The 19,826-nt window shown below is 42.1% G+C and overlaps 1 protein-coding gene across 1 annotated transcript in view; it reads right to left on the minus strand.

Annotated features, from left to right (window-relative positions):
• The window catches only part of LOC110502122 (CD44 antigen), a 33,365-nt gene extending 13,764 nt beyond the window's left edge, over positions 1-19,601 (minus strand). The window contains exons 1-4 of the mRNA XM_036956430.1: positions 19,217-19,601; positions 5,209-5,380; positions 2,031-2,170; positions 1,741-1,839 (exon numbers count right to left, since the gene is read on the minus strand). Of these exons, the coding sequence (XP_036812325.1) occupies positions 1,741-1,839; positions 2,031-2,170; positions 5,209-5,380; positions 19,217-19,283 (478 nt within the window). The 5' untranslated portion in view covers positions 19,284-19,601. The remainder of the gene's footprint in view (positions 1-1,740; positions 1,840-2,030; positions 2,171-5,208; positions 5,381-19,216) is intronic.
• Between the last annotated feature and the right edge of the window lie 225 nt (positions 19,602-19,826).

Consider the following 19,826-nt stretch of genomic DNA (forward strand, 5'->3'; position numbering starts at 1 on the left):
CGAAGAACACTTAACAAACTATACAAAAACAACAACCCGAACGTGAAGCTATATAACACTAGTGTGCAGACACACAGGCAACTAGACATAGAAAATAACCCACAAAATACCCAAAGAAAATGGCTGCCTAAATTTGTTTCCCAATCAGAGACAACGATAAACAGCTGCCTCTAACTGAGAACCAATCTAGTCAACCATAGACATACACAAACACCTAGATGGTAAACAACCCCATAAACATACAAAACCCCTAGACAGTACAAAACACATATCACACCCTGACCTAACCAAAATAATAAAGAAAACAAATAATTCTAAGGTTAGGGCGTGACAGTAACATTTAAAAAAAATCTGACACAGCGGTTGCATTAAGAACCAGTGTATCTTTAATTATATGTAAAACATGTATCTTTCGTCAAAGTTTATGATGAGTATTTCTGTTATCTGACGTAGCTCTCTGTAATTACTCCGGATATTTTGGAGGAATTTCTGAACATGGCGCCAATGTAAACCGAGATTTGTGGATATAAATATTCATATTATCGAACAAAACATAAATGTATTGTGTAACATGATGTCATATGAGTGTCATCTGATGAAGATTATCAAAGGTTAGTGATTAATTTTATCTCTAATTCTGCTTTGTTGACTATCTTTGGCTGGGAAAAATGGCTGTGTGTTTTTTTGGATTTGGTGGTGATCTAACATAAATATATGTTGTGTTTTTGCTGTAAAACATTTAAAAAATCGGACACGATGGGTAGATTAACAAGATGTTTATCTTTCGTTTGCTGTATTGGATTTGTTAATGATTGAAAGTAAAATGTTTCTAAAATATATGTTTGAATTTTCCGCCTCTTAAAGCCTCTTAAAGAAGAAGTTACAGGTCTGTGAGAGCCAGAAATCTTGCTTGTTTGTAGGTGACCAAATACTTAATTTTCCACCATAATTTGCAAATAAATTCATAAAAAATCCTACAATGTGATTTTCTGGATTTCTTTTCTCATTTTGTCTGTCATAGTTGAAGTGTACCTATGATGAAAATTACAGGCCTTTCTCATCTTTTTAAGTGGGAGAACTTGCACAATTGGTGGCTGACTAAATACTTTTTTGCCCCACTGTGTATATATATATATATATATATATATATATATATATATATATATATATATATACACGTATGCCAATATATATATAATAATATTCCTCCACAAATAATTCCCAGATCAATACTTTAACTTGCCCAAACGGCATCAGAACATCAATATGAAATGTATTTCGAATTTTGATCTAGCAATACAGTATGTAAAATAAAAGCAGATTTACTTACCTCGGCGGAGACCCTAAGAACCTCAAGAGTTAACCAATCCTGTGAATGGGTTAGGCAACGCAGGTGTCTATACTTCAACAGCAAAGTTAGATATGAAAGAAGTTTATGATGTAGGGCCTTGTAAACCAAAAGAGAGTATTGTAAAGATCCACGGGTCTTAAGCGATAGTGTAGACCTTGTGACAGACTAGCGTCCTGTCCAGGGGGTGTACTTGTACTAGAAAGCTGTCATATGCTACAGAATCAGGAGGCTCCTGCCCCTACGGGCTCGGGCAAGGCTTACTTATTAGATAGTGTAGCCGCAGACTGGCATACTGTATGAAATACAGAGGAGATGTAAAATGTCCTGATTTTGTTGATTATATTGATTGTGGGGTTGATAATGTAGATGGTGAAAAAGACGGGACTGACCTGCAGCATCAAAAGCAAGGTCTCCATCTGTCACCTGAACACTCTCTGGTCCTGTTGAATCAGGATTGATGGCCAAATCACAGTTCTTCATAGACAAATCTATGGGGGGGGGGAATCAAGGATCAGAAATGAAGTACAAATGTGTAATTGTCTCCAGCATTTGTTACAGTTCAAGTTCTAAGAATGACAAGAATCATTAAGATGTCCAAGTGTTTAAGTGATTGTCTCTCAAAGAGCTCTGTTCTCATGCCAAACCTGGTCAATATGAACTATGAAAAAGTAAAACTCACCTGATGCATTGAAACAGAAGGCATCAAAGGGTTGGTCCGGAGTGTCATGGTGGAAGAAGATTCCTGTCATGTTCTTGGCACAGTTAACATGGGCCTTCTGTCTGAGGATAGTGGTATTTCCGTTGCTGATCCAACCATATCTAAAATCAAAGATTAGCATTTGGATTTCACGACTGTTCGTCACAGATAACTTTTTTTTAAAAATGTAGATGCATGGATCAGAAAACGAGTCACTATATGGTGACCACTAGTTGTCTCATGCTGCACGATACATATCCTTTGCATAGAGTTGATCATGCTGTTGATTGTGGCCTGTGGAATGTTGTCCCACTCCTCTTTATTGTCTGTGAAAAGTTGCTGGATATCTGTGGGAACTAGAAAATGCTGTCGTACTCGTCGACCGAGAGCATCCCAAACATGTTCAATAGGTTACACGTCTGGTGAGTATGCAGGCCATTGAAGAACTGGGACATGGGACCATGCATTATCATGCTGAAACATTATAATTATTTTTTATTGAACCTTTATTCAACTAGGCAAGTCAGTTAGGAACACAATCTGATTTACAATGACGGACTACCCCGGCCAAACCCGGACAATGCTGGGCCAATTGTGCGCTGCCCTATGGGACTCTCAATCACGGCCGGAAGTGATGCAGCCTGGATTCGAACCAGGGACTGCAGTGACGCCTCTTACACTGAGATGAGATGCCTTAGACAGCTGCACCTCTTGGGAGCCCTGAAATTATGTTGCGGGATGAATGGCACGACAATTGGCCTCAAGATCTCTTCACGGTATCTCTTGACTCTATAAAAAAATACAAATGTGTTCGTTGTTCATAGCTTATGCCTGCCTGTACCATAACCCCACCGCTACCAAGGAACAATCTGTTCACAACGTTGACATGAGAAAACAACTCTCCCACACGACGCCATGCATGTGGTCTGCGGTTGTGAGGCCGATTGGACATACTGCTAAATACTCTAAAATTAGGTTGGAGGAGGCTCATGGTAGAAAAAATAACATTAAATTCTCTGGCAACAGTTCTGGTGGACATTGCTGCAGTCAGCAAGCCAAATTGCACACTCCCTCAAAACTTGAGACATCTGTGGCATTATGTTGTGAGACAAAACTGCACATTTTCGAGTGGCCTTTTGTTGTCCCCAAAACAAGGTGCACCTGTGTAATGATCATGCTGTATTAAAACCTTTTTGGGATAGGTGGCAGCATTTTCACTTTTGGATGAATAGCGTGCCCAGAGTGAACTGCCTCCTACTCTGTCCCAGATGCTAATATATGCATATTATTATTAGTATTGGATAGAAAACACTCTGTTTGAATGATGTCTGTGAGTATAACAGAACTCATATGGCAGGCAAAAACCTGAGAAAAATACAACCAGGAAGTGGGAAATCTGAGGTTTGTAGTTTTTCAAAGCTTGGCCTACCAAATACACAATATCTATGGAGTCAAGTTTCACTTCCTACGACTTCCACTAGATGTCAACCGTCTTTAGAAACTTGTTTCAGGCTTCTGCTATAAAGGAGGGGGGAATGGGAGCTGAATGAGTCAGTGGTCTGGCAGAGTGTCTCAGGCTATAATAAAATTCTCCGGTTGGAACCTTATTGATGATTTGCGTTAAAAACATCCTAAAGATTGATTCCATAAATCGTTTGACTTGTTTCTACGACCTGTAATGGAATTTTTTGAGTTTTTGTCTGGACGAAGTGCTCGCGCCTCATGAAGATGGGCTGAACACGCTAACAACAAGTGGCTATTTGGACATAAATGATGGACTTTATGGAACTTTATGGAACAAATCAGTCATTTATTGTTGAACTTGGATTCCTGGGAGCGCCTTCTGATGAAGATCATCAAAGGTAAGTGAATATTTATGGTGTTATCTCTAACTTCTGTTGACTCCAACATGGCGGATATTTCTTTGGCTGGATCGGGCTCTGAGCGCCGTTCTCAGATTATGCCTTTTCCTTAAAGTTTCTTTGTAATCTGACACAGCGGTTGCATTAAGGAGAAGTCTATCTTTAATACTGTGAATAACAGTTGAATCTTTTATCAATGTTTATTATGAGTATTTCTGCAAAATCACCGGATGTAATGGAATCAAAACATTACTGCACGTAACGTGCCAATGTAAACTGAGATTTTTGGATATAAATATGCACATCATCGAACAAAACATACATGTATTGTGTAACATGATGTCCTATGAGTGTCATCTGATGAAGATCATCAAAGGTTAGTGATTCATTTTATATTTATTTCTGCTTTTTGTGACTCCTATCTTTGGCTGGAAAATGGCTGTTTTTTTTTTACTTGGTTATGAGCTAACATGTTGTGCTTTCACTGTAAAGCGTTTTTAAAATCGGACATGATGGGTAGATTAACAAGATGTTTATCTTTCATTTGCTGTATTGGACTTGTTAATGTGTGAAAGTTACATATTTCAAAAAAATATTTTTGAATTTTGCGCGCTGCCTTTTCAATGGAATGTTGTTGAGGGGCTGTGCTAGCGGAACGCCTGCCCTAGAAAGGTAAGCTTATTGATATTTGAACATTCAAATTGAAAATTTGAAATAAATCAACTTTTTGTGCATAAGATACATTTCTGGGATCTTTTATTTCAGCTCACAAAACATGGGAGCAACAATAATATGTTGCGTTTATATTTTTGTTCAGTGTAATCTACCATACGGCTGTTGCTTTTTGCGATGTCCTTTTTCTAAATAGGTGATTAAACAGTAAAGTAGTAAAAAAGTAATTTATATTGACACAGTCAACCAAAACTGCTAGAAGTGTTTAGGTTGAGATAAGGATTATAATATAGATTACATAATAATACAATTTCTTGACCATTACCGTTTTGGATTTAATTTAGAGTAGGTCATTCAATGAGTAAGTAGTCTACTACAAATAAAAAAACACATGAAAGATTTACACTTCCATTTTAATATACATGCTATCATATCACACACGTCCAATACATTGCTTGATTCTAAATGGTACGCTCGTGTGGATATTGGAACAGTGACTTAGTCTTACAGAGTCCTTTTGCTGATTTCCATTTAATTTCCATTTCATTATTTACCCGTTGATAAAGCACATCATGTGAGTCCTAAGAGGACACTGTGTAGTCATAAAGATGGATGTGTGACCTCACCTACAGGTCTCTAGGCCTTGGGCGTGGGCCTCGGTGACCTGTTCCTTGCTGGCAATGGTGACGCCCAGGCTCTCACACAGGTTCTTGGCCAGGCCAAAGGTCAACGAGTAGCGAGCTTCTCCCTCCACGTGGAACACTCCACTATGGCTGCAGCTACGGGACTTTACTATAGCTGGGGAAAGGACGAGAAGGTGAGAGAGAGGTTATTATTGAGGAAATCAGCCTGTGAGACACTGTGACTCCATTTTTTAACTATACATTTTAAAACTGTATAATATTTAGACATCGTCAAAGAAAATGAAAGAACACAACGTGGAAGAAAGGTAACTTTTCAATATGTTCTGAAAAGAACTAGGCATTTACTAGCAACGTACATAGCAACAAGACCAACTGGTGACAAACAAAACAGATGGGTGAAACAAATTAATTTCCTCCTGGCATTAGAAATAAAGTTGACATTCACAATAATTGTCCCATCACAAATTTGGGTTGACAAGAAAAATGTAAAACAGCTAAGCCAAGTTCCCTTGTAATTATGTTATTTCAACCACCTGTCGTCAGAAAAAGAAATCTGACATAATTATGTTGCTTTTCTAAAACTTCTTAATTAACACTTAGCGTTTTTGAATAGGGGTCTTGGGAAATACCTCTGAAATCCGTAGCTAGTTCTTCTAGTATATCACCCAACAGTAAATGAGAAGTATGGGACCAGTTGTGACCTCACTGTAGCTCTGACGTACTAGTATTTATCCAGCACTATCATAACCTGAGTACCTCTATATTAATAGTAATGTCTGTTAGCTTTGTCCTTTAATAGTCTCCTTTAATAGTTTAATAGTCGCTTTACAGTTCATTCATGCTTGGTTTAACAAGGCTTTGTAGAGGCCTATTTTGAGTCCGTTTTACTGTGAAATTAAACATATTTTGCACATTTGAATAACCCTAACTGCCATTATAAAGTTGTTGAGGTCGTTGTTTGCCATTGTGTCACTCAGCATACATATGACTATGCTCCTAAACAATAGACGAATACAACTCATCTTACAAATGTATTCAAGCTAGTTATGTTCATACATTTTCCTATGAGTTATTACATTTCATAATGCTTTCGATGCAGTCTAAGTGCTGTAAGATATCATGTAATATATCACTCATATAATGTGTTTTAACCTCAAAATGGTTCTGTTTCACAATATTTTTTTCACTGGAGTAAACACACACACACATACACACATGTACGAATGCACACAACCATAAATCATGAGCACAAGATTCTGATTATCTGTCATATCATTGCTTATTGTCGCTTCAACGCTATAACATTCAGTGCATTCAGAAAGTACTCATACCTCTTGACTTTTTCCACATGTTGTTGTGTGATTAACATAGATTTATTTTTTGTCAAATATCTACACAAAATATTCTGTAATGTCAAAGTCGAAGAAAAATTCTAAAATGTTATTTTAATTAATAGAAAGTAAAACACAAATATATTTTGATTAGATACATACAGTGCCTTGCAAAAGTATTCACCCCTCATGGCTTTTTTCCTATTTTGTTGCATTACTGTAATTTTGTTTTATTTGGATGTCATGTAATGGCCCTACATAAAATTGGTGAAGTGAAATGAAAAAAATAACTTGTTTCAAAGCATAAAAAAATTGAGAAAAAAAACCCCCGGAAAAACCCCAGAAAGTGGTGCATGCATATGTAATCCCCTTTGCTATGAAGCCGCTAAACAAGATCTGGTGTAACCAATTACCTTCAGAAGTTACATAATTAGTTAAATAAAGTCCACCTGTGTGCAATCTAAGTGTCACATAATCTGTCACATCATCTCAGTATATGTACACATGTTCTGAAAGGCCCCAGAGTCTAAGCAAAGGGCAACACCAAGCAAGCGGCACCATGAAGACCAAGGAGCTCTCCAAACAGGTCAGGGACAAAGTTGAGGAGAAGCATAGATCAGGTTTGGGTTACAAAAAAATATCAGAAACTTTGAACATCCCACGGAGTTCCATTAAATCCATTATTAAAAAAATTAAAGAATATGGCACCACAACATAGCTGCCAAGAGATGGCTGCCCACCAAAACTCACGGACCAGGCAAGGAGGGCATTAATTAGAGAGGCAACAAAGAGACCAAAGCTCCACAGCGGAGATTGGAATATCTGTACATAGGACCACTTTAAGCCATACACTCCACAGATCTGGGCTTTATGGAAGAGTGTCCAGAAAAAAATAAGCAAACATGTTTGGTGTTCACCAAAAGGTATGTGGGAGACTCCCCAAACATTTGGAAGAAGGTACTCTGGTCCGATGAGACTAAAATTGAGCTTTTTGGCCATCAAGGAAAACACTTTGTCTGGCTCAAACCCGACACCTCTCATCAACCCAAGAACACCATCCCCATAGTGAAGCATGGTGTTGGCAGCATCATGCTGTGGGGATGTTTTTCTTCGGCAAGGACTGGGAAACTGGTCAGTTGCCTGGTACGGCAACTGCTCCGCCCACAACCGTAAGGCTCTCCAGGGTGTAGTGAGGTCTGCACAACGCATCACCGGGGGCATACTACCTGCCCTCCAGGACACCTACACCACCCGATGTCACAGGAAGGCCATAAAGATCATCAAGGACAACAACCACCCGAGCCACTGCCTGTTCACCCCGCTATCATCCAGAAGGCGAGGTCGGTACAGGTGCATCAAAGCTGGGACGGAGAGACTGAAAAACAGCATCTATCTCAAGGCCATCAGACTGTTAAACAGCCACCACTAACATTGAGTGGCTGCTGCCAACACACTGACTCAACTCCAGCCACTTTAATAATGGGAATTGATGGGAATTGATGTAAAATATATCACTAGCCACGTTAAACAATGTTACTTAATATAATGTTTACATACCCTACATTATTTATCTCATATGTATACGTATATACTGTACTCTATATCATCTACTGCATCTTTATGTAATACATGTATCATTAGCCACTTTAAACTATGTCACTTTGTTTACATACTCATCTCATATGTATATACTGTACTCGATACCATCTAATGCATCTTGCCTATGCCGCTCTGTACCATCACTCATTCATATATACATCTATATATCTTTATGTACATATTCTTTATCCCTTTACACTTGTGTGTATAAGGTAGTAGTTTTGGAATTGTTAGCTAGATTACTCGTTGGTTATTACTGCATTGTCGAAACTAGAAGCACAAGCATTTCGCTACACTCTCATTAACATCTGCTAACCATGTGTATGTGACAAATAAAATTAGATTTGATTTGATTTGATTTGAGAATTGAAGAAATTATGGATGGTGCTAAATACAGGGAAAATCTTGAGGGAAACCTGTTTCAGTCTTCCAGAGATTTGAGACTGGAACAGAGGTTCACCTTCCAGCAGGACAGTGACCCTAAGCATACTGCTAAAGCAACACTTGAATGGTTTAAGGGGAATAAAATGTATTGGAATGGCCTAGTCATAGCCCAGACCTCAATCCAATTGAGAATCTCTGGTATGACTTAAAGATTCCTGTACACCAGCGGAACCCATCCAACTTTAAGGAGCTGGAGCAGTTTTGCTTTGAAGAATGGGCAAAAATCCAGTGAGCAATTCCAGCGTATATTTGCCATTGTGTTTTACGTTATTGTCCTGCTGAAAGGTGAAAAGGTCTCCCGATATCTGTTGGAAAGTAGACTAAGACAGGTGTCCTCTAGGATTTAGCCTGCGCTTAGCTCTATTGTGTAGAAAATTCTGTATGCCTTGCCGATGACAAGCATACCCAGAACATGATGCAGCCATCACTATGCTTGAAAATATGAAGCTGTAAATATGAAGCTGTGATGTGTTGTGTTTTTACCCCAAACCTAACTCTTTGTATTCAGGACCTAAAGTTGGCTTTGGTGCCTTATTGCAAACAGGATGCATTGCTTTGGAATATTTTTTTTCTGTACTGGCTTCCTTCTTTACACTCTGTCATTTAAGTTAGAATTGTATGCAAAACATACACATACAAATTACTACATCACACAAACATCAGTACACAAAAATCACACCTTCCCAGACCCACTAGCTCCCACCCCGATCTCCAGCACCCATATCACTTTCTTCACATGGCCTCAACCTGCACCATTTTGTTTCTCTCCGTCTAACAGGCTCTTGAAATTTTCAGATAATAAAGAATTTGACCGTTCCATTGTGTGAACTATTGAGGATTGGTTGATTTCCAGTTTGAGTATATGTTTTTTAAAGATACCTTATAAGAAGAGTATCGTCCAACCCATCGAGTATCTCACTGCACCCTCATATGTTATGTCTTGAAATATACAGACAGAGGAATTAAAATTAAATTTACAATACATTGCAATACCTCTGACATCCATCTTTCTCACTCCGCCTGTAACTTTTGACCCCTTATTTTTTGTTGGCACAAAACTATCTCTATACTTCCATTCGTTTGAATCGTTTACCTTTGTTGTGGCAGAATCAGAATTCTTTAGGTAACATTGATAAAGAAGATGTTTTATCAATGTTCATAAGTATGCTTATGAGGGAAATGACTTGGGGCCCAGAGAGGGGAGAGGTCAGGTTTGTCTTATCTGTGAATGTGTCTGTCACTATTCCTAAACCATGTGAAGGGATGGTGTGATTAATGGGGAACCAGTTAGTTGGCTCCACAATGTCAGTGTGCCAGTCACTCCTCTCCATAAGCTTGTCCAGGAGGAATTGTATTTTTGATGGAAGTATCTAGAATTGACAATCGATATATGCCATTGGATGAGGTAATGTTTTGGTCCTAAGTGGTACCAAGAATGAGAAGTAGAACCTCGTCTAAGAGGGCAAACTGAACAATAATTTATAGTTAATGATGTCTGGCTATAGGATACTCCTTTTTCTGGTAAAAGGTTATCTGTGTAATGTTCCTAATATCTGTTATTTGTCATGTTTTGAGTTTTGATGGGTGTGTCTTGGCTATAAATGATACTAAGAACTGCTTTGTAAGCACTCTCAGAGAATTAATTTATAGACACTGAATTGATTTGAGAGTCACAGGGTTATGGTGAAGCTCATATAATTAAAGATGGACTTTATAATAACTCTTAATTGCTCTCTCGTGATTTGGTGATAGAGGAAATTTCCACGACACCTTCTGACGAGTCCCGTGACACAAAATGCAGAACGCCATCATGTTTGTGAGAGTCTCATCTTACCATAGTGTGGTCATACTAGTGTGTAGACGAAACCGTTCGGAAGTTGGCAGATCAGCGCTACTAACTTCAGACAAGTCCCCTGGGGCTTGTGGTGGTCGATATTCGGAATATTTCATGGTCTGACAAACAGATGCATTGGACTGAGGCTAATCCCATGCAAAAAACATATCTCTAGATTAAACAGCCAAATTGTTATTATTATGATTTTTTTTCTACTTTTACCCATTTTCTCCCTAATTTCGTGATATCCAATTGCTATTTACAGTCTTGTCCCATCGCTGCAAATCCCCTACAGACTCGGGAGATGCGAAGGTCGAGAGCCATACATCCTCCGAAACACAAACCTGCCAAGCTACACTGCTTCTTGATACACTTCTCGCTTAACCCGGAAGCCAGCCTCACCAATGTTGCTGGCAATTTTCCAGCTGGCAATTTTGATAGGGATTTTCTAAATTATGTTACTTAGACTGACGCACACTTAAAGATTTTAACACAGAACTCTATAAAAGGAACAAGACACATGCAGATTTTATGTTTTCAAATTGCTGACAGGTAAGTGTACCAGAGTAACATGGTCTCAATGCCTGCACTATTTGACATTGCTCTATGTTTTGATGTCTCAATGATTCACCACTTGTGTGTCTGACAATTTGCTTTGATCTTCTACCTGTCTGACTGCAGTCTGCTTTGACAACAGCACAGAGTTGTAGAGAGTCATAGTATTGAAGTAGTTCACTTATCAACCTGGTATGTTAACCGATGACATATCACATTGTGAAAATGAACATTAAACATTTATGGCATCAGTAAAACTGCCTGACCCAGCACTTTGGTGAATACCATAGTACTGGCAGAGAGAGGAGGTTGAGCAGGAAGTTACTTTACCGTTAGTGACGGTTGGGCTCGGAGGGTGTAGCTGTAGCTGTGTGTTCACCATGGAACTCTGCATTAGAGGAAAACACACGCATGCACGCGCACGAGCACACGCACCCGCACATACACTTGCCCAGAGTGGATCAAAGTGAACACAGCATTTGGATGGCAGAAGAGAGAGGGTAACCAATGAATCAGAGGTGTTACCATTAGCATGCAGGGAGAGTGGCCATGCACAACTTTGTCACTCCAAGATCCTGTTATTCCAAGGCAGTGACTCTCGAAAAGATGCTATTGTCAGTTAATGGACTTGAAAGGGCCAGAGACCACAGAGGGTCTGGATATACAGAGGCTGCTAGTTGGGAGAAAAGGGAGCTTTTACACAGTGCATGCCAGAATCTCCAGCTGCACTGACTGGAACAGACAGGCTCTTCTCTCGTCTCTCTCCTGTAGCTATACACAGCAAATTACACCACACACACTGATACACACTGATACACTCGGCCTCCAACACCACACCCAATGACACACTGGCCTCCAAACCAACACAGACTGGTACAGTGGCCTCCAAACCAACGCACACTGATACACTGGAATCCAAACCAACAGATTGTGATACACTGGCCTCCAAACCATAAAACATTGATCCACCGGCCTCCAAACCAACACACATTGATACACTGGCCTCCAAACAAAAACACACTGATACACTGGCCTCCAAACAAAAACACACTGATACACTGGCCTCCAAACAAAAACACACTGATACACTGGCCTCCAAACAAAAACACATTGATACACTGGCCTCCAAACAAAAACACACTGATACACTGGCCTCCAAACCAACACACATTGATACACTGGCCTCCAAACCAACACTTTGCGATACACTGGCCTCCAAACCAACACTTTGCGATACACTAGCCTCCAAACCAACACACACTAATACACTGGCATCCAAACACTAGCCAGCACCACGACTACCACACAAACTGATACACTGGCCTCAAATCCAAAACATCAGTCAATTTGTAGTCTGTGCTCTGTCTAGCTACGTACATCTTATCAGGCCTGAAAGCCAAACAGCTTGCTCTTTATCACCTATGTCTGATTTTCTCAGACGCAAATCTCTCTCTTATTATCTTTCTCCCTCTCACACACCCCTCTCTCTCTCTCTCTCTCTCTCTCTGTGTGTGTGATGTATGTGTTTATTAAACTCTCTCTGAGAAACAACGCCACAGCCACAAATTAAGACTGTCACCATACATTTCTGCAAAATCTCTCTCTCTCTCGCTCTCTGTCAAGATAGTGCAGAGCCAGCATGTTTGTTATGGCTAGCCCTCACTCTGCTGGTCACAGGATCCACAGAGCCAATAGACCGGTGGTACAGGTGAAACATGAGATCCCCCCCCCCCCCCCCCCTCACACCCAGGCAAAGTCACCTGAAAGACCTTTTCTCCTTTTAATTTATTTTTATTTCCCCTTTATTGAACCAGGTTGGCCAGTTGAGAACACGTTCTCATTTACAACTGCGACCTGGACAAGATAAAGCAAAGCAGTGTGACAAAACAACAGCACAGTGTTACACAAAAACAAACATACAGTCAATATAAAATAAAAATATCCTAATCTATGTACAGTGTCTGGAAATGTAGAATAGTAGGGAGGTAGTCAATAAATAGACCATAGAGGTGAAATAATTACAGTTTAGCATTGATACTGGAGTGATAGATGTGCAGATGATGATGTGCAAGTAGAGCTACTGGGGTGCAAAAGAGCATAAGGGTAAGTAATAATATGGGGATGAGGTAGTTGGGTGTGCAATTTACAGATTGGCTGTGTACAGATACAGTGATCGTTAAACTGCTCTGACAGCTGATGCTTAAATTTAAAGAGGGAGATATAAGACTCCAGCTTCAGAGATTTTTGCAATTTGTTCCAGTCATTGGCAGCAGAGAACTGGAAGGAAAGGCGGCTAAAGTAAGTGTTGGATTTGGGGATGACCAGTGCAATATATATGCTAGAGCATGTACTACAGGTGGGTGTTGCTATGGTGACTAGGGAGCTGAGAAAAGGTGGGGCTTTACCTAGCAAAGAATAATAGATGACCTGGAGCCAGTGGGTTTGGCGACGGATATGTAGTGTGGGTCAGCCAACGAGAGCATACAGGTCGTAGTGGTGGGTAGTATATGGGGCTTTGGTGACAAAACGGATGGCACTGTGATAGACTACATCCAGTTTGCTGAGTAGGGTGTTGGGGGCTATTTTATAAATGACATGGCCGAAGTCAAGGATCGGTAGGATTGTCCGTTTTACGAGGGTATGTTTGGCAACGTGAGTGAAGGAGGCTTTGTTGCGAAATAGGACGCCAATTCTAGGTTCAATTTTGTATTGGAGATGCTTAATGTGAGTCTGGGAAGGAGAGTTGACAGTCTAACCAGACACCTAGGTATTTGTAGTTGTCCACATATTCTAAGTCAGAACCGTCCAGAGTAGTGATGCTAGTCGGGCGGGAGGGTGCGGGCCGCAATCGTTTGAAGAGCATGCACTTAGTTTTACTAGCATTCAAAAGCAGTTGGAGGCCACAGAAGGAGTGTTGTATGGCGTTGAAGCTCCTTTGGAGGTTTGTTAGCACAGTGTCCCAAGAAGGGCAGATGTATACAGAATGGTGTCGTCTACGTAGAGGTGAATCAGAGAATCAACACAGCAAGAGCGAAATCATTGATATATACAGAGAAGAGAGTCGGCCCGAGAATTGAACCCTGTGGCACCCCCATAGAGACTGCCAGAGGTCAGGACAGCAGGCCCTCCGATTTGACACACTTAACTCTATCTGAGAAGTAGTTGGTGAACCAGGCGAGGCAGTCATTTGAGAAGCCAAGGCTATTGAGTAAGAATGTGGTGATTGACAGAGTCAAAAGCCTTGGCCAGGTTGATGAAGATGGCTGACAGTACTGTCTTTTATTGATGGCGGCTATGATATCGTTTATGACCTTGAGCATGGCTGAGGTGCACCCATGACCAGTTCGGAAACCAGATTGCATAGTGGAGCAGGTACGATGGGATTCGAAATGGTCGGTGATCTGTTTGTTAACTTGGCTTTCAAAGATTTTAGGAGGACAGGGAAGGATGGATTTAGGTCTATAACAGTTTGGGTCTAGAGTTTCTCCCCCTTTGAAGAGGGGGATGACCGCGGCTGCTTTCCAATCTTTGGGGATCTCAGATGATACGAAAGAGAGGTTGAATAGGCTAGTAATAGGGTTTGCAGCAATTTCAGCTGATAATTTCAGAAAGAGATGGTCCAGATTTTCTAGCCCAGCTGATTTGTAGGGATCCAGATTTTGCAGCTCTTTCAGAAAATCAGCTGTCTGGATTTGTGTGAAGGAGAAGCAGGGGGCTTGGGCAAGTTGCTGCCGTGGGTGCTGAGATATTGGCCATGGTAAGGGTAACCAGGTGGAAAGCATGGCCAGCCATAGAAGAAATGCTTATTGAAATTAACGATTATCGCAGATATATTGGTGGTGACAGTGTTTCCTATCCTCAGTGCTGTGGGTAGCTGGGAGGAGGTGATCTTATTCTCCATGGACAATTTATTTTGGAATTAGTGCTACAAGAAGCAATTTTCTGTTTGAAAAAGCTAGCCTTAGCTTTCCTAACTGACTGAGTATATTGGTTCCTGACTTCCTTGAAAAGTTGCATATTGTGGTGGCTATTCGATGCTAATGCAAAATACCACAGGATGTTTTTGTGCTGGTCAAGGGCAGTCAAGTCTGGGGTGAAGCAATGAGTATATCGGTTCTTAGTTATACATTTTTTGAATGGGAAATGTTTATTTAAGATGGAGAAGAAAACTCTTTTGAAGACCAAACAGGCATCCTCTACTGACGGGATGAGGTCAATATCTTTCCAGGATACCTGGGCCAGGTCGATTAGAAAGGCCTGCTCGCTGAAGTGTTTTAGGCAGCATTTTGACAGTGATGAGGGCTGGTCGTTTGGCTGTGGACCCATAAAGCACGCAGGCAATGAGGCAGTGATTACTGAGATCCTGGTTGAAGACAGCGGAGGTGTATTTAGAGGGCAAGTTGGTCGGGATGATATCTAAGAGGGTGCCCATGGTTACAGATTTAGGGTTGTACCTGGTAGGTTCCTTGATAATTTGTGTGAGATTGAAGGCATCTAGCTTAGATTGTAGGACCTGGGTGTTAAGCATGTCCTAGTTTAGGTCACCTAACAGTACAAACTCTGAAGATAGATGGGCGGCGATCAATTCACATATGGTGTCCAGGGCATAGCTGGGGGCTGAAGGGGGTCTATAACAAGCGGCAAAAGTGAGAGACTTGTTTCTGGAAAAGTGATTTTTTTTTAAGTAGAAGCTCAAATTGTTTGGGCACAGACCTGGATAGTATGACAGGACTCTGCAGGCCTCAGTAGATTGCAACTTCTTCGCCTTTGGCAGTTCTATCTTGTCTGAAAATGTTATAGTTAGGGTTGGAAATTGTAGGATTTTAGGTGGCCTTCCTAAGCCAGGATTCAGACACGGCTAGGACATCCGGGTTGACAGATGAATTAAGCAGTGAATTAAACAAACTTAGGGAGGCTTCTAATGTTAACATGCATGAAACCAAGGCTTTTATGGTTACGTAAGTCAACAAATGAGAGCACCTGGGGAATGGGAGTGATGCTGGGGGCTGCAGGGCCTGGGTTAACCTCTACATCACCAGAGGAACAGAGGAGGAGTAGTATAAGGGTACGGCTAAAGGCTATAGGAACTGGTTGTCTACTGCATTCGGAACAGAGAGTAAAAGGAGCAGATTTCTGGGCATGGAAGAATAGATTCAAGGCATAATGTACAGACAAGGGTATAGTAGGATTTGAGTATAGTGGAGGTAAGCCTAGGCGTTGAGTGACGATGAGAGAGGTTTTGTCTCTAGAGGCACCATTTAAGCCAAGTGAGGTCACCACATGTGTGGGGGGTGGAGCAAAACGGCTAGCTAAGTCATATTGAGCAGGGCTGGATGCTCTACAGTGAAATAAGACAAAAATCACTAACCAAAACAGCAAAAGACAAGGCATATTGACATTAGGGAGACATGTGTAGCCGAGTGATCATAGGATCAGTGAGTAGCTAGGCGAGCTGGAGGCACAGAGATTCAGACAGCTAGCAGGCCGCGGCTAGCAGGCTAGCAGATGGGCCTCAGAGGGAAGTCGCAATGGAAGAGCCAGTTGAAACCCCCTCGGATGGTTACGTCGGCAGACTAGTCGAGATTGATTCGTGAGGCTCTGTGTCGGCAGCAAAGGGTCCAGGCCAATTGGCAAAAGAGGTATTAAAGCCCAGGAATTGTCTGATGGATCTCTTCAGCTAGCTGGGAGATGGGCCTAGCTCCAAGCTAACTCCTGCCCCTCTTTCTCCCGTTTCTCTGTCTCTCTCTCAGTGACCCATTCATTTCCCCCCTTATGTCTTTCAAAGACTTTTAGCTTATAGGCTCACAAATCTTACATCAAAATTGAGAGAACCTTTTAGTGGATAAATCCACAATATGACCTTTTAAATGTTTCTATCCTAACCTCTGAACACTTACATGATTATCGACTTGCAGTGAAAGCTCACAGACATCTCTGTGAAAAAATAGACTTAGCTACAGCCGCTGTATTGGTCCCAGATACAAAATGTAGTCTGTTTGGGTATTAGAGATGGTCAGGCTTGCCTCATGCAGTAAGGGTCTGTATACATTACAGAAAGAGGCATTTGGAGCAGCTTTCCCTTGGCTACAAAGACTTCAGTGTATATGAACAGTGAAGAGAAGGAAGGGGGCGGGGGTACAGCCTGGCTACTGGGGAACCTAAGACTCACAGAGAGGCTTTAAATCATAATTAATAGGTTTAACAGCATTCTTGAAGATACAGTACTGCTGAAATACGAGGTACCCCCCGTTTAAGATCAGTTTAAATGCCAATCAGCTTTTGACTGAGTGAAGGGGCCACCAAAAGTGCTGGAGAGAAAGGGAGAGAAGGAGGAGAGGAACGACTCAACTTAGTGGTGGCCGGCTGTAAGGCCTATGTGTGATTGGTTGGTAGAGAAGGATAGAGAAGTGTATAGGAGGGTAGAAGGGTATTGGACAGGGGCCAAACAAGTGCCCAGGCAGATCAGATGGCAGGTGACGGTAGTACCAGCGTGCATGGGCACAAGGCCTCTTTGTGAGGCCCTAGTGCTGGTCCACAGGAACCCCTCACCTTGGAAATGGACACCCAGAGGTACGGGAGGGGTCGTTACGCCAGGGGAGCAAATACAGCCACTGGCATGGGCTGGTCTCTGTGAGGTGTGTGTGCGTGCATGCATGTGTCCAGCCTGGACGGACACAGCCTGCTCTGGCCCTGTGCATACCTGTAGCCATCTGATCAATCAGGCCTTGTCTAACGTGCTCTAAGGAGCGGAGTGAAGCTGGCCAACTGCCAAGACACCCTGAGCAAACAACCCAGCAATGGGTTAATGCCTAGCTCATATTTCTGTAACGTAAGCATTATGCATGGATGTCGTTATGTGCATGTGTATTTGTGAGCGAGTGTGTCTAAAGCAAAACCTGCTTTTGAAAAAGTATATCCATTGGACGGCCGCAATAGCCAGAGGGGCTAGGAGAGCAAGTATTTTCTGAAGGTCAAATTTCAGGGTCCTATTGCTTTGGTCATTTACAGAACCATATGTGAATTGGATCTCCAGTCATGGGAGAGGCCTTGTTAATGGGTTATTGGTTTACATTGATGTCTGGACTGCAGCACATTTAGAGTTTAAAGACTGGGCAGGATGAGCTGTAACTACCCCAGGACTCAACTCACCGGACACCCAATTACTGTGAACACACACATAGATGCACACACACACAGCTATCATCTTCATACAACCCTTCATTCCCTAAGGTTAAACCAAGAGGCATAAACGTGTAGGAATACACAGGGGAAATGTGAACACACTAACTATAGCTCCTCTTTGTTTGTCTTTAAACCGGTCAGATTTACAGCTGCACGCTGGCTGTGCTTTGGCACAGAGCCAGAGAGGAGGCACAGCGAGATCCCTCCCAGCCAAATCAAAGAGAGCGAGACTAACCCAGACCTGTTTGATTCAGCACCAACTTCCCCTTGTCAGAAAGATGCCGCCCTGAGACACAAATCCAATCAAGAGCCCTTACTGAAAGCATGAGGGAGCGAGAGACAAAGAAAATGAAAGACAGCGAGAGAGAAACAGAGAGAGAGAGAAAGAGAGAGAGAGAGAGAGAAAGGTAGAGGAATTAATGAATATCCTTAGAAAATGCAGCGTAAAAGCACGGCAGCATAGCTCTCAGCTGTGGTCAGACAATGAATAGAGCTCTTTCGTATCCTCACATTGATTGAAGTGCAGATAGATGCTTTCTGAAGGCTACAGTGGCCATACAATACCAAGATAACCGGCTGAAGGAATGAGAAATGAGCAGCTGCCCGGCATGGGCTCATTGTTCTCCTCCCTAACACACTCAGTGGTGAGTGTGTATGTGAGCATGTGTGAGAGAAAGAGAGAGAGAGAGAGAGACTTTCTCCTTTGTGTCTGTGCTGTCATGAGTCTCAGACTGCCAGACGTAAGCCTGTCTGTGCTAGTGTAGCCTAGCGCACGTTGCTTTTCTGGCGTCTACTCATCCATTCCACAGGCACTGCCTCAGCCTATCCTACTCTCTTCTTACACACACACACACACACACACACACACACACACACACACACATACACACACTATACATGCTCATCAAGTGCTGATAATGACAAAAACTACACTGTCTCGCCATAAAATCTACCAACAAAGGAGAGTGTTTCCAGGCTGAAAGCAGAGAAAAAAAGCCCCAGACAAAGAGGTGTCTGCTGGGCAGAGAGAGATGCACAGCCTCACCTTGAGCCGGTTCCAACCTGGAGGAGGCCAGTAATCCAAAGGTAACCCCAAAGAGCAGAGTCCACATCTTGGTCTTAGCGTCTGGCGATGGCTGGGTGAGTTACTGGATGAGTATGAAGTGTGTATGGTCTCTCCAGTTGTCCTATCTTCTCTGTGTCAGGAGTGAGTGTGTGTGTGTGTGTGTGTGTGGGGGGGGGGGGGGGGTTATGTGTGTGTGTGTGAGTGAGTGTGTGTGAGAGAGAGATAAAGAGAGAGAGAGGGAGAGTCCGGTCCTCTAAAGGGAGTGGGTGTCTGGTAGCTATTGGAGCTGAGACAGACTTTGCCCAACTTTTTTTTATTCTCTGCGAGAGAGGGTTTCTGAGCCTTGTGACAGGCAGAATCGGGAAGAGGGTGGTGCATGTGTGTACACACCCTTCTGCCTCTCCCTCTCTTGCTCCCTCCCACCCTACCTTGCGCAGCCTCTCTCTCCATTTTTTCTCTCTCAATCGCTCTTTTTTCTCTTTCCTGTCACTGTCTGCTTCTTCAGTTTTTTATTAGCTTGGAAGGTGCCCCCCTCTTGTGTTTTGCTAACTATCCTCTTTCCGCTCCCCCTTCTATCCCTGTTCTACCT

Source organism: Oncorhynchus mykiss, chromosome 2 (assembly GCF_013265735.2).
Source record: "Oncorhynchus mykiss isolate Arlee chromosome 2, USDA_OmykA_1.1, whole genome shotgun sequence".
Lineage (NCBI taxonomy): Eukaryota > Metazoa > Chordata > Actinopteri > Salmoniformes > Salmonidae > Oncorhynchus > Oncorhynchus mykiss.